The following is a 15,754-nucleotide window of genomic DNA, read 5'->3' on the forward strand; positions in this document are numbered from 1 at the left end:
GCTGCTGGCGATGTCTGAAGGAGCGGGGCTCCTTGTTCCACATCTACTGGGCCTGTCCCCTGGTTGCCCCATACTGGCTCATGACTCGTAGGCTGCTCCAGCGTTTATTTGACATTTCTGTACCCCACTCCCCTAAATTCTTCTTACTGGGCCTGTCCCAACCCGCACTGGCTAGGCCGGGCCGGAAGCTCCTTAGGCATATCCTGACAGCGGCCCGCTGCCTGATAGCCCTAAACTGGAAAAATCCGTTGCCTCCGTCTAGGGAGGCCCTTTACTCCAGGATCAAGGATGTTGAGCTCATGGAGAAAACGACTGCCAGGGTGAGGGATAGGCTTGAGGAGCATGACCTGATCTGGGGGAGATGGCGGCTGCTGGAGGACTGATGGTGAACCGGTGTGGATATGGTGATGTGGACCGTTGGCATTCTATTCCCTTTTCTAGGTCTCTTCCTCTTTCTTTCCTCTTCTCTCTTCTTCTCTCTTCCACTCTTTTTGTTAATACTACTGATGGTCCTTGTTCCGTTTTAAGTCTGGCATATAAGCTAGGCAGCAGACCCTGGGTGGCCTTTTGGTTCCCAGCACGGATAACTGACTTTTGTTGTCTTTCGTCCTGCTGTGCACCCTTGGTCGGATTGCCTGATCTCGCTGCATCTCCCAATACTGTGTTATTCTGCACTGTCTATCTACAATGGGCCCCCTGTATTTTGGGAACCATACTGCTATTGCTGTATGCCTGTACTATTACTTTTGTTATACGACCACGAAAAATAAATAAATTGTTATTTGAAAAAAAAATAAAAAAATTACACATATCAGGCATAAGTATCTACTAGAGCTACACGATTAATAGTTAAGAATCGTTATCGCAATTTTTTTCCCCCTTGCGATCTTGACAAAGCATTTTCCCAATTCTTTCTATGCAGAGACTTCTCTGAAGCTGACAGCTGTCAAAAAACAAAAACAGGCAGTCTGCCAAGTATCACAACATTCCTCAGCTGTGGCGCTAACGATAAACATTGTAATGTTTTCTCCTTTAAAGGAATGAACTTCGGTGTGTAAATGTGGGAAGTTTAACCACTTAAAGACTAAACCTTTGACATTTGTTGGTTTCAATGTAAAATCCTTAATTTATTCTAGAAAATGTACTTCGAACCCCCCCCCCTCCCCCACACACACACACACACACACACACACACACACACACACACACACACACATACATACATATATATATATATATATATATATATATATATATATATTTAGCAGATACCCTAGAGAATAAAATGGTTGTTGCAATATATTACGTCACATTGTATTTGCACAGCGGTCTTTCAAACACAATTTTTGTGGAAAAACGTTACACTTATTACTTAATCACTAATGAATAAAAAACCTAAAGTAGCCCAATTTTTTGTATAATGTGAAAAATGATGTTATGCCACGAGAATCGTGATCTTTATTTTATAAAAATTGAGATTCTCATTTTGGCCAGAATTGTGCAGCTCTAGTATCCACCATTAGTGACCTCCTAGAAATGATATCCTGAACCTGAACCTCATAGCCTGAGTTAGGCTGGCCATGGCTTCCTCCATTGACATAAGCAAGGTGGATGGCCTTGCTGGGACATTGTTTTCTGACAATGGGACTCGCCGCTGTCAAAATACACTGATCAGTGGCTGCAGTTGCCGACGGACAAAACCTTTTCAGTTTGCCTGTTCATCACCAGTCAATCCAACGATTGACTTCTGGGTAATGCAGATGGCCACACACGGATTGAAATTCGGCCGATCCTTGTAGAACCGGCTGAATTTCGATCCATCTATGAACAGCTTTAGTATGCATCAAGTGAAGTCAGCACAGGCTATCTACATACTTTTCCTAGATTAGCGACCCAGAAAGTCCAGATGTCAAATGGCAAGACAGTCCACATATTGCACACAGGTTAGGCATGTCCTTACTCCACACTAAGGTTGTTGATTGCTGGCAACATGGCTGTATTTTCTAAAGAAACTAAAGCAAACAACTTGCCTCCAATGTACCGTATATACTCGAGTATAAGCCGAGATTTTCAGCCTCTTTTTTGAGGCTGAAAGTGCCCCCCTCGGCTTATACTCGAGTCATCGCTGTCTGCCCGCTCGATCAGCGTGTCGAGCAGACAGACAGCGGCCATTCTGATTCAAAAGCCGCGCCTCCGGCTCCCCCTTCGCCTGTGATAGGCGGAACACTGAATTTCCCAGCAGCCTGTGTTCCGCCTATCACGGACTTCGTATCATCCTCGTACTACGGACGAGGATGATACGACGTCTGTGATAGGCGGAACACAGGCTGCTGGGAAATTCAGTGTTCCGCCTATCACAGGCGAAGGCGGCGGCGCAGCTTTTGAATTTTACAATGGCCGCCGACGAACGAAGAGGGCACGGGACGGAGGCAAGGCACAGGACGGCACGGCACGGGACGGGACGGGACGGGACCGGAGGCAAGGCACGGCGGCGAGGCACGGCGGCGAGGCACGGCGGCGAGGCACGGAGGCAAGGAGGCTCGGCACGGGACGGAGGCTCGGGACAAAGGCTCAGGACACAGGTAGGCTGGACACACACACACACACACACACACACACACACACACACACACACACACACACACACACACACACGGATACACACACACACACAGGGATGGATGGATGGATGGAGACACACACACACAGGGATGGACGGACACACAGGGATGGACGGACACACAGGGATGGACGGACACACAGGGATGGACGGACACACACACAGGGATGGACAGGCATGTCTTACCCTCGGCTTATACACGAGTCAATAAGTTTGCCAGTTTTTTTGGGGGTAAATTGGGGGCCTCGGCTTATATTCGGGTCGGCCTATACTCGAGTATATACGGTATACGAAACAAGAATGCCAACATTTAAAGCACCTCTCCTACACAACATATATACACAAGGATCTAACAGGCATGAGAGCAGAGGCTGGAAGTTCCCAGCAACACAACTATTTATCCTTCAGCTATTCTGAACCATGAAAGCATTTTTTCCATGAAGTGCATAGCACTCGAACCTCCTACACAGCCATCTCTGGAGGCAGTGCCTGGACTAAATGTAAGATCAAAAGTTCCTGGGCAAAACACCAAAGAGCTGTTTGTTCACGTAAAGCTATCCCTGAGGCGTCCAATTAGATAACTCCAAATAGTGCAGCTAAATCAAAGTTCTATAAAGCTGTCTGATGGAGTAAAGCTGGCCATACAGGTGTTTTTTTTTTTCGTACAACCAGTGGGTTGAATGAAAAAATGATTTTTTTCTGCCTTTCACACACTCCATGCAGGATGGGGGAACGTCCCCCGCTGCACTATTGTATTCTCACAGTGGGGAGAATTCCCGGATGTCAGAATACAGTGTTTAGAACGACTGGCTATAGCCTGCGGCATTGATCGAGAGAAAATTTTCCAACAGACTGGTTGTACACAAGTCAATGGATTGATCAACTTGTGTACAACCAGTCTGCCTATACGTGGATTAAAATTTGTCCTATCCCTGTCGAACTGGCCAAATTTTAATTAATGTATGGCTGGCTTAACCACATACATATACTACAGCAGGGCGGCCCCATAAGTGCAAAACCGCATACATGTACGCAATTGCCGTTGTCGGCTCCGGGGGCGGGCTCGCCGCCAGAGCCGCTCTCCTGCTGTGAGTGGACGCAGTGGGAGCAAATCAGTGGGTCCGGTGGCAGCGATATTTCACGAGGGGCGAGGGGCAGAAATGTAAACAAAGCAGACCGCCGTTCTGTGAAGGAGGATAATGGAGATCTTGTGTTTCTGCTAAGCAGAAACACGGACCTCTGTTTTCCTCCAGTCACAGCATTCCCCCTACAGTTAGAAATCACTCCTTAGGAGCACACTTAACCATATGATCGCCCCCAATGTTAACCCCTTCCCCGCCAGTGTCATTTATACAGTGACCGTGTTCTTTTAACACTAATCAGTGTATTGGTGTCACTGGTCCCCAAAAATTGTCACTCAGTGTCAGATTTGTCCACTGCAATGTCTCAGTCCCACTTAAAATCACTGATCGCCACCATTACTAGTAAAAAATATTTGAAAAAAGTGTAAAGAGTTCATAAATCTATCCTATAGTTTGTAGATGCGATAACTTTTGCGCAAACAAATCAATATATACTTATTGGGATTTTTTTTTAAATCAAAAATATGTAGCATAATACATATTGGCCTACATTGAGGAACAAATTAGATTTTTGTAATTCTTTTATTGGATGAGTTTTATAGTAGGAAGTAAAAAATATTGTTTTTTTTTTCAAAAGGGTCAGCCTTTTTTGCTTATAGCGCAAAAAATAAAAAACGGCAGAGGTGATCAAATAGCACCAAAAGAAAGCTCTATTTGTGAGGGGGGAAAAAAAGGACACCAATTTTATTTGGGTACAGCATCGCACAACTACGCAATTGTTCGTTAAAACATTGCAGTTCCGTATCACAAAAAAAAACGGCCTGGTCAGGAAGGGCGTAAAACCTTCCTGGCTGAAATGGTAAAAGCAGATCTTCACTGCATCTGAGCGTCACAAACCAAAAACACTGCTTAATTATTTTTTTAATAATCAAAGCAAACTCCACCGTCCATCCATGTCTCCATGCTTTTTTTTTTGCTGAGAAATCACATTGCAAAGCACCCCTCTAGCATTTTTTGACCATGGCCATCTTGAGTAAGGGCAAATGATTCACATAGCATTTACTTCCTATCTGCCCTTAGCTCAAACATGCATGCAGGAGAGCATGCTTAGCTGAGAAAACCCCTCCCCCTCCTCTCCTGAAGACTCGGGATATACGACATCATTTGCCTAGGCAAGAAACCAGGAAGTAACTGAAGAAATGTTAAAAAAAAATGTTTAAAACAAATAAATATGATATACTTTTCTATTTGCTAATGCTAGCGGCACAAGGATTAAAAATAATCAATGTTGACTGGGAGAGTAGAGTTCCACTTTGGGGTAGTAGTGGAGGGAATGGTGCTGGAAGGGTATGGGTGGAACTGGGTGAATCCACAAAATGAAAGAATTATCCAGATGTGATCTGAAATTCCAGGATCATTTAAACAAAACAAAACTAAAGCATTAGCTTTTATCAAATAAAATCAACTGACCTTTGGACATTATCCCACATAAGCAAAGGCCTATGGTAAACGAATTGTAAGAGGGCTGAATCTAGTAGTTGAAGATACACAGTTGTTCATACCTTTCCCACAGCAATTGTTCACCTTTATTCCTACAAGGCTGGCCTCCTGAAATGCCTATTTAAAAAGCAACTCTTAAAGTGTTACTAAACCCACAACAGTAAAATCAGTCTGTATACGCAGTAAAGCATGCTTGTTATACTCACTGTGGAACCCAAGGGATTAATCCTCTGCATTGTGTAAAAAAGATGTTTCATCCTGTTTTCTCTAATTCTCCCCTTCTTCCACAGTCCCCAATCCATCTGCTCATAGAACAGAGCCTTGAGGGCACTCTGCACATGCTCAGATTGGTGTGCATTACTAGATTTTTTTTTTTGGGAGGGTACATGTGATTGGCACAGGGCCAATCAGCACTGTCCAGACAGAGGTCAGGTGTAACACAGTCTTATAGGACAGTCAGAGGAGAACAAAAACCCCTCTAACAAGCTATAACCAGTGTTCGGCCGGACACTGATAGAAGTTACAAGACTGCTATATACTGCTGATGAGAAAAGGTTTTTAGCAGTTTATATTTTTTAAATAATTGCATTTCTGTGCTCTGTGTGAGACCAGATATAGTGAATGCTAGGTCCTGGTATAGTAACACTTTAAGGCTGATATCTGAAGATCCAGACAAGCTCCCCAATGCCGAGGACACCCGCAGGACACCCGTACCTGCACAGTAGGGATGTGGTGGGGAGCATGCCCACACTCCACTACCAGAAGTGGAGAAACTTCAAGAAGACAGTAGGTGGTACCAGAGGTGATCACCATTGCAGGAAAGGTATAAACTAAGGACTTATTCTGCTTCCAGATGCAGAGCTTATTGTAGAGTTAGCCACAGATTTCCTTTAAGTTGTCTCATAAATAGATTTTGTCCATAGAATTTGCCATTCACATAAGTGATTTTAGTTACATCCAGCTCTAGACCATTAACAAGAACTGATTGAACAAATATTCTCAACCTGAAATCCTAAATAGTAATTGTACTTCATAAGAGAGGCCCAGTAAAATGCTCAGACATGCATGATGTTAGGATCGATTACATTGCTAGCATAAATAGAGATAAGCATGTAGTATTTATTTTATTTATTTATTACAGGTATTTATATAGCGCCGTCAATTTAATCAGTGCCTTACATCTATATTTTACATTCACATCAATCCCTGCCCTCGAGGAGCTTACACTCTAAAGTCCCTAACTCACATTCGTACATACACACACTAGGGCTAATTTAGACAGGAGCCAATTAACCTACCAGCATGTCTTATAGAAAGAAATCTTGCTGAGAAGTATACGTTGCCTGTCATCGCCAACCTTCCCTCCTGAAAATGATAGATGGCATTCATTCGGATTCCAAGGTTGCCGTTATAAACCTGGAACAAGTATGAATAGCCGGCATTTTGACTTCACTGGCTGTGTGTGTATTCCAGGTCTGGCCCCGAAGTACTGCAGTTAAAGAAACCAAAATAGCTAACCTTTTCAGAAATCAGCAATGGCAGCCCCATTTTTCTGCAAGTAAGGGTTTCCTTAAAGATTAAACAACCAAACATACAGACGAAGGAAGATTTGTATCTGGACATATTCTGAAAAAACTATTCTGAAGTCGCAGCAGCATCTGTATCTCTCCTGCTTGGTTTCCTCTAATGCTGGTTCTATATCCACATGCAGTAAACACGTGTGATCGACTGATTTATTTTAAATGGCTCGCAAACACATGTTGCAGCTCGCTAACACACAGGAAACTGCTTTGTTTGTGTGCAGTGGCACTTTGGAAGTCCATGTAAAATGAGCAAACTTCCTTACCTCAAAGCATGTTAACAAATATGCAATAATGTAGGCGTGCCTAAAGTGTTAATTAACCTGTTCAGCAAAAATCAAAAAGGTGAATACCATACAACCCTTTCAAACCTACCTCCACGCAGCCTGGTGCTGCAGTCCTGGGGTTCGAAAACTGCACTGTTCCTCCTCTTTTCCCTACAGACACAGGATGGATCAGAGTGGTTCTGATTGGGCAGTGCTGTCACGTGACTGTACTGATCAAGTAGAACCACTCCAACCTGTGCTTGTGTCCCTAGGGAAAGAAGAGGAACAGCAAGGTTTTCAAACCCAGGACCACTGATAGGTGACATTTATGAGGAGACACTGGTGGGCACAGATTAGCAGCAGTGGTGGGGGCTGATTGGCAGCAGTGGTGGGGGCTGATTGGCAGAAGCCAATAATCAATGCTTTTCTCCTCTCCTCCACATGCTGACAGCGTGAGAAGGAGCGGTGAAAAGAGCCGGTAATCGGCTTCCGCTGACATCATGATCAACTGTGATTGGACACAACTGATCACGTGGTAGATCCGCCGATTGGCTGTTTACCCCAATCTGTGTTCGGAGGTGTCCAGGGCACACTGCGAACACAGACCGCAATCACGTGAGGTCATATGATGGCCTTCCCAGGACTGGACGATCATGCTGTAGCCATCATTTGGCTATAGCGTGGTCAGCAAGTAGTTAAGGCAACACAGCTTGAAAGGGGAAAAAACACCGTGGGTAGACTTGTGATTCTCTTCCAAAAGGAGGGCTGCCTTAGAAATCTGTCCAAGTATTTTATTTTAAAACATAAGGAAAAAAAAAAAAAAAAGAAATGTAGACACAGCCTGGCAGTGAATAGATAAATCACGGTTAAATGGATTCCTCAAAATGGCACCCTCTTCAGTCTGACAGAAAAATATGAAAAATCTACATTGCATGGATTATTGCATTTGGTTGCATGATTTATGTCTTTCAATTTCCAAATGGTTTAACACCATCAAGAAATCAAAACAGAGAATTTAATTTCCTGGTGGAAAGTCGGCAGTGCGCGGCATTAAACGCCCCACACAATGCCTCATGACAAATCTTCATATTACCTACTTAGAAGTTAATAAAAGCTGCAGCTGGAATGCCATCAATCATTCATTACTAGCAGTGGGTATCCAGAGTCATTTAATGAAATCGTGCCATGCTGTACTGTGTGTTCAGAAATGACACTCATTTGTGTCACAATTATTTCAAGAAAATGTAATTTGCTTTTAAAACATTAAAGGATTTAGCATATTTGCTTTTGTTGAAAGATAATGACTGGCTGGGGTGTCGCACGCATGTGGCCTGGCAAGAAGGTTAAACACGCAGTGCCCCCTTAATTAAATCACGCTTATATTGGTGTTATTCCGGTAACACCAAATTTTATACCACCATGTCCACCACACAATCTGGTTTAACCAAATTAAGGCAAAGAGCTAAGTGCTCTGCGTGGAAAATCATAGCAGTCATCTCTGAAAACATTAAAACTAAAATATTATTGGCATCTGAAAAACTGCTACAAAATGCCAACTTGCAAACTAGATAATGGCGTGAAAGTGCACCTTACCTGTGAAGTCTGAAAAGCCGTGAAACCCTTCGTCATCCGCCTTACAAGCCTCCATGAGGCTGCTAAATAGAGTACCAATTGGATCCAAGGGGTGTCCCACCCAGCCTTCCAGATTAGTGATGGATGTCAAGCCTTTGTGAAGCAGCTCTGTAAAAATAAAAAAGAAATAAAAATAAGATTGCACCGACGTGCTACTGTACCAACAATTCCTTAACAGGATTTAAAATCAGACAAGGGATAGTTCCAAATAGCCACATGCAACCTCAAGCCTGGCAATAACACCCTAGCGTGGATTTCACCGGAGAGTAAATACGCTCAGCAAACAAGGTGGATACTACTATTTCCTCCTCTCTGATATTTACTGCATTTCAGATGCTGTTATACAATCACACTGCGAACACATGGCTTCTAAAAGGAAAACTGCCACCCAAAACTGACATTTAACTCCACTTTAAAATATCTGTAAAAACTGCAATGCATCCATTATCCACACTGTTTAATTCAAATGATGGGCTAATACTTAAGGAAAACAATAAATGCACATAGTTTTGCAGAAATTATTTATTTATTTTTCAATTGCCCCCGCCCCACTGAAGCCTACAAATTATTGAGTGGGTCATGGGTGTAATGTCAGGCTTCTTTCTGCAGACATGGCAGAGCAGCTCTAATACGTGATCCAGCTGTATTGGGTAGGGGGCGTGCGGGCACACCAGCTGTGATTAGTCACAGCACTAGCCGATCAGTGAGTCCCGGGCAAATGATTACCACGTGGGACCTGCTGACTGGTGAAGAGGATGACAGGACCGAGCTCTATCAATGTAAACACCACAGAGCTCTGTCCTATGAATGGGGGATGTGTTGGTTTTTGTCTCCCGGCAAAGCAGGAGGAAAACAAATGGCACATCCCTTGGTAAAAACAGCACTTAATGAATGCACCAAGCACTGTAAAGCCCCATACACTGTTAGATTTTCTGCAGATGTTCGTCTTCAGATTTACCAAAACCATATAATATGAGGTCAAACCTTAAGAGTATCAATTTGTATGCAATTAGGCAGGCCCTTGCACTACATGGTTTTGGTAAATCTGAAGATAAAAATCTGCAGAAAATCTAAGAGTGTGTATGGGGCTTTAAGCACACATTTATCCCTTTGATCGTCCTGGATGTTAACCCCTTCCCTGCCGGTATCAGTACAGTGCACATTACTTTTCAAAATTGTCGGTCTTTTTTCATTTATAGCACATAAAAATTAAAAACCCAGTGATGTAATACCACCAAAAGAAATGTCTATTTGTGTGGAAAAAAAAAAATGGTATAAAATTTCATTTGGGTGCATGACTGTGCAATTTTCAGTTAAAATGACACAGTGCCAAAAAGCAAAAAATAGCCTGGTCATGAAGAGGGGTAAATCCTCCGGAGGGCAAGTGGTTAAAGTTCAACTAAATCAATATTGTTTTAGTTTAGGAAAGGGGATATATAGAACCTACGTTTACGCTGTGCCCATGTTGGGGTTCTCATTTCCTGTTCTGGTGACACCCAATTTGTCAGGTATGACGTGGTCTCCCCATGCGATGGCAGATCTCAACAACAGAAACCGGGATTTCTATTGTTGAGGGGGTTTAAAAATCTGTCTTGTCCAAAACCTAAAAGCTGTGGTTGAAATTGGGCATGAAGAAATTGTTCTAGTATTGTATGTCTATATGGCTGTAACATAGACAATTGATCTGAGGCTCTCTGGGAGCAGGAACGACCGCTAATTATAATGATTTAATATACTCGCCAAAGTGATGCCAAAAATCTCAAGCCCAATATATTAAAAATTCTGCAATGGAATTCCAATTCATCGATTTACCTACCTCTCACACACACACATACACACAAACGCCATTAAATTTTTTGCACACCATACACACATCTACACAGGAACAAACACACAAAATGACAGATACTGTACTAGTAAAATATGTCAGATACGCACAACGCTAGACTTTACCATCACACATGGATCGGCACCGTTTCAGACTGAATAAAGGTATAGAATGAATCGGATGCTTTGCCCTTGTATCACTGGCTGGAGTCCAGTTACATGTAAAATGTTTTAACACATTATTGATGGGCATAAATAAAACATAACCTTCTGGTGCATCTGAATATTTATTGGATTAATAACAGCCCGTTATGGTGCCATTTTATGGCATTTGAACGAGGCAGGAAGGTTTAGGGAATATTAGGCTTTGCGTTCTCCTTATTAAACCTTCCCTCCCATTTGAAGTGGACACACAGTGAGCGCATTTGTAGTGTTCAAAGCGGCTCGTGTAGCTGCGAGTCAAAGGAAGAAATATTTCCGGAGTCGTGATCTGTATTATTTATATGATCTGCAGAGAGCTACATTCATATCCAAGCAACCGAATTACCGGCTTTGGAAAGGGATTAACCCTCTCATGACTAGTCCTCTGACCTGAATTTTACAGCACAGGCATCCCTCTATTCTTCTTTTTCAAAATATTAGCCTATCATGGGCGCACAATCTGGCATTTAGCGCCTTTTTATTTTTAGGTACTAATTCAGGAAATGCAAGCAGTATTTATCCCACGTTTCTAAATTATTTCTAAAAGGAGTAAATCTGGCATTTTCCTGTTTGATTCTATGTATACACCTCCGCTTCCTTCTGATGTATCTCTTTAACCACGTAAGCTCTGAAAAATGTATCCCCTTCATGGTCAGGGAAATGTTTTGCTATTTAGCACTGTGCTACTTTAATTGGCCATGCAATACTGTACGCAAATTAAACGTTTACCTTTTCACACAAATAGAGCTTTCTTTTAGTGGTAAGCGATCACCATTGGGTTTTTTTTTTTGTGATATCAATGGAAAAAAGACAAAATATTTTGAAAAAAAAAACAATATTTTCTACTTTCTGTCATAAAATATATCCAATAAAATTAATGCCATCACACATTTAGGGCAAAATGTATTCTGCTACATGTCTTTAGTAAAAAAAAAAAAAAAAAAAAAATCCCAATAAGTGTATATTATTTGGTCTATAGGAAAGGTATAGTGTCAACAAACTATGGTATATCTATTTGATAATTGATCAATCATTCCTTGAGGCCCCTAAAATGTCAGGACAGTACATATCTTACAAATTACCCCTTTTTGGAATGTACACTGTCTGAGACATTTAGTAACAGACATGGCAAGGTTTTTTGAAATTTTTTTGTCACAATTTCTTGGAAAATGAAGAAAATTTTGTTTTCACAATTTTTTTTTTTTTACATACCATCACCAGCGCAGTACAGCCTCATGATAGGACTGGTGTGGCGGTGATCAGGGACACTGACTGGTAACCACATGTAAAAAAAAAAAAAAAAAAATTATTAAAGTTAAAAATGTAAATAATTTTTCAGTCAATATTTTACATTTGTTTTTATTGTTTTAACATATTTTTTTTTTTTTTATAATTACATCACAGTAGTTAAATGTTACCATAGTAACATTGTACTCTGGGGGTTGATCAGGGTTTTTCTTTTTTATATACTTTGCTGGTACAATGATGATCAGCTGTGAATACTAGTGATCTGTGATTGGCTACAGCTAATTACATGGTACCGGGTACAGTGATTGGGCCAGGTACTATGTGATAGCTGTGGACCAATGACAGCTCCCTAGCAAAGTAAGCAAAGATGTTATGAACTGATTCATAACAGCTTTGTTGACATTGTGATCATATAACGATCACATGATCACCGGGCCCAGAGTATCGGCATCGGGGGGGATGGAGGAAACGTCAGACATGGCGTAGATTGCCGCGGATACTGAGGTGATCTTTCGCTAAAAGTGGGAGCAAATACCTGTATTAGACAGGTATCTGCTCCCCCCCCCCTGAAAGGTGCCAAATGTGACACCGGAGGGGGGGGGGGGGGGGTCGGAGGAGCTGGATAAACGGAAGTTCAATTTCTGGTTGGAACTCCGCTTTAAGGCGTCAGCATACCAAGACATTTTGGACAATTTCATGCTTCCAACATTGTGGGAACAGTTTGGGGATGGCCCCTTCTTGTTCCAACATGACTGCTCACCAGTGCACAAAGTAAGGTCCACAAAGACACGGATGAGCGAGTTTGGGGTAGAGGAACTTGACTGGCCTGCACAGTGTCCTGACCTCAACCCAATAGAACACTTTTGGGATGAATTAGGGTGGAGACTGCGAGCCAGGCCATCTTGTGCACATCAGTGCCTGACCTCACAAATGCGCTTCTGGAAGAATAGTCAGACATTCCCATAGACACACTCCTAAACCTTGTGGGCAGCCTTCCCAGAAGAGTTGAAGCTGTTATATGTGCAAAAGGTGAGTCAATTCAATATTAAACCTCTTAGACTAATACTGGAATGCCATTAAAGTTAACGTGTGTGTAAAGACAAGTGTCCTAATACTTTTGGTAGTATAGTGTATCTATTTCCATATATGCAACTGTGCCATGCGGTTACCACACAAGAGGAGGGGCTGAACATGGTGTAAAGTGGAAGCAAATACCTGTATTAGACTGGCATCTGCTCCCCCCTGCAAAGATGCCAAATTTGACTCTGAACAGCGGAAGTTCCATTTTTGGGCGGAACTCCGCTTTAAGGATGGAGAAAATAAGGCCCAATGGCAAATGGATATTCCCTGAATGGATGACGATATTTGCAGAGGTCCACTAAACCATGTATGGCTAGCTTTAGGAGCTGCTCCATCTTTTGCAGCAGCTCCTAGACTCCTGGATTCTACTTCTGTTCCAGCCCTGTTATTAGAACATTTCACTAAAATGTCTAAATCAGCAGCTTGAATGTCATGGCTGTAGGTATGAAAAGAACAGCACAAATCAAAGGGGTGTGCAAACTAATGAAAGTGGCTGGGAGCTGTGGTTCACATGTCACCCAGAGCAAGCAAAGTAGTACAATTAATGGTGTTCTGATTTAATAAAATGCAGTGTCTTTAATATTCGGTCCGGTCACCGATCTGGATTGTAAGTGTTACCTATTCTTATTGCTTTCCTACCTTTCTTCTGCAGTCGGAACATGTCCATTCTTTTCTGCTGCTGTCTTCTCAGAGTGTTGACAATGGCTATTGCTAGTCGGAGGGCCTCCCGTGGGTAGCCATGTGACCTCAGTGCGTCCACCCGCGCACAAGCAGTAGGGACATGCTCTGAAGGGAAACAGAAAGCATTAGTGTGGCGTCTTGTCCAAACCATTTCAAGCATTAGTGCAGAATTTCCAAAGGCCTAGCAGGAGAACAACATCAGCCTTGTAGCCAAGCATTTCATCTACCCACCACAAATGCTTCATTTATAATTCCATACAAATGAGAACAAAGCAGCAAGTCACAGAATCAGCCTTTCTGGCTGCACAACCTACCATGCCAGAGGGGCCACCCACGGGAGTCAAAGAGTGAGTTTTCAGTGTCGTCATGGTAACAGTAGTTGGTGTAAAGGTCGCTGCTGATAATGTACTGTAAGTGGCTGTCTTGCCAGTGGAGATCGCATGCCTCGATGGCTCGTGTGAACACTGTTCGGTGAGGCCGATGGGACGAATCTGAAGGCAAGAAAAGACAGAATTCACACACTACACAATATAGCCGTCAAATTTCAGATACTACTTAAGAGTTAGTCAACTCCAACCAGCAGCTTCTTCTGTCTACCCTATCAGGGTGTAAGAAATGGCACCACGTTATTTGGTTAGAAAGTTGGCTAGAAGGAGACCTCCGTGCTGGAGTTCCCTGGTCCCCACACTTACAGTGGCATTTCTAGGGGTCCTAATGTCCCGATTGCAATAGGTGATGGTGGAAAACCCGGAGACCACTGAACAATTTTGGGAACTAGGAATGGGCCATGAATTTACTATTATGGGATAAGACGCTGGGGTGACCAGATTTTACCTTCAACTGTATCATCACTTTTGTATGTGGTAAACCTGTGGCTAACTACCATCCACCAGGGTACATTTATTCACTAAGCCTGCATTCTTTTGGTCTCTATTGCACTTTTCAGTACACACAAACATTTTGTAGCAGCTACAGAATCCCTCAATTATGAAGGGTGCTCAAAGAAAAGTCATAGCAATACTGATGATCATACTGATGATCTGAGGCCCAGTTGCTGTAGCTACTGATATTATCCAATGTAGCAGCTATTGACCATGGTGCACCGTTGGATTTTCATTCACATATTCTAGCGCCACATAAATATTACAAACAATGAGCCATTTGCTGCTGCTATAAACCTCTGCCTGTTAGCGCAACAGGGTGCTCGCTACAAAAAACTATTTGTACAATTGTATAAAAATGTAAAAGGGAGACTGCAGTAATTAAAAATAAATATTCACTGAAAACACATGGTAAGTTCTATGTGAAATAGATGTAGATGTGGTTTTCAGAATCATGAACCATATTGTCCTTAAGATGTATATGTTCCCATAGCAGCTAAGTTGTGAAATAGAGTGCAGTCAAAAACCATACTTCCTTTGGTCTCTAAAAAGCGATCTGTTTAGACTGCTCTTCAGTGAGCACAGGTCAGGCAAGGAAGAGGCTTTGCATTGCCTCCTCAGCAAGCAGTTTCCTATGGGGGCACCCAAGCCGAGCTGCAGCTGTGTGTGTCTATTCAGACATGGAGCTGCAGCTCGGCCCCGCCCCCTCTCTTTCTTAATTGACTAACTCTTTGACAGCAGCGGGAGCCAATGGCGACGCTGCTGTGTCAGCCAATCAGGGGAAAGAGTCCCAGACAGCTCCACACTCGTGGACGTCGCTGGACAGATAGGATTCTGGTAAGTATTCAGGGGGCTGCTGTTGCACACAGAAGGCTTTTTATCTTAAAGCATAGCATGCATCAAGATAAAAAAAACCTTCAGACTTCACAACCACTTTAAGCAACAGAAGGCATAACTTCTTTTGTAGCATGTGTACAACCCCAGCCATTACCTCTGCAGCTTAAGGGGGTAGTGGTTGGGGCGGAGTAAAAGAATGGCAGGGTTTTACCACCCCACAACCTTTCAATTGAATATGTAAGGAGCTCCAATGATAGCCTGGTTATAGATAAGCAGACATCCCCTTTATAAAGACAAATTTCTACCTGTCCTTGAACCC

The 15,754-nt window shown here is 42.7% G+C and overlaps 1 protein-coding gene across 2 annotated transcripts in view; it reads right to left on the bottom strand.

Annotated features, from left to right (window-relative positions):
* Positions 1-15,754, bottom strand: part of ZSWIM6 (zinc finger SWIM-type containing 6) — a 187,937-nt gene that overhangs the window by 26,209 nt on the left and 145,974 nt on the right. The window contains exons 6-9 of one of the 2 annotated variants that reach the window (XM_077462678.1): positions 14,032-14,208; positions 13,676-13,822; positions 11,921-11,980; positions 8,642-8,788 (exon numbers count right to left, since the gene is read on the bottom strand). In XM_077462678.1, coding sequence (XP_077318804.1) covers positions 8,642-8,788; positions 11,921-11,980; positions 13,676-13,822; positions 14,032-14,208 — 531 coding nt within the window. The remainder of the gene's footprint in view (positions 1-8,641; positions 8,789-11,920; positions 11,981-13,675; positions 13,823-14,031; positions 14,209-15,754) is intronic. The other variant, XM_077462679.1, reaches the window with a different exon arrangement.

This window comes from Lithobates pipiens, unplaced genomic scaffold, assembly GCF_037356315.1.
Source record: "Lithobates pipiens isolate NorthernLeopardFrog02 unplaced genomic scaffold, aLitPip1_a1.2 Scaffold_3, whole genome shotgun sequence".
NCBI classification, from domain to species: domain Eukaryota; kingdom Metazoa; phylum Chordata; class Amphibia; order Anura; family Ranidae; genus Lithobates; species Lithobates pipiens.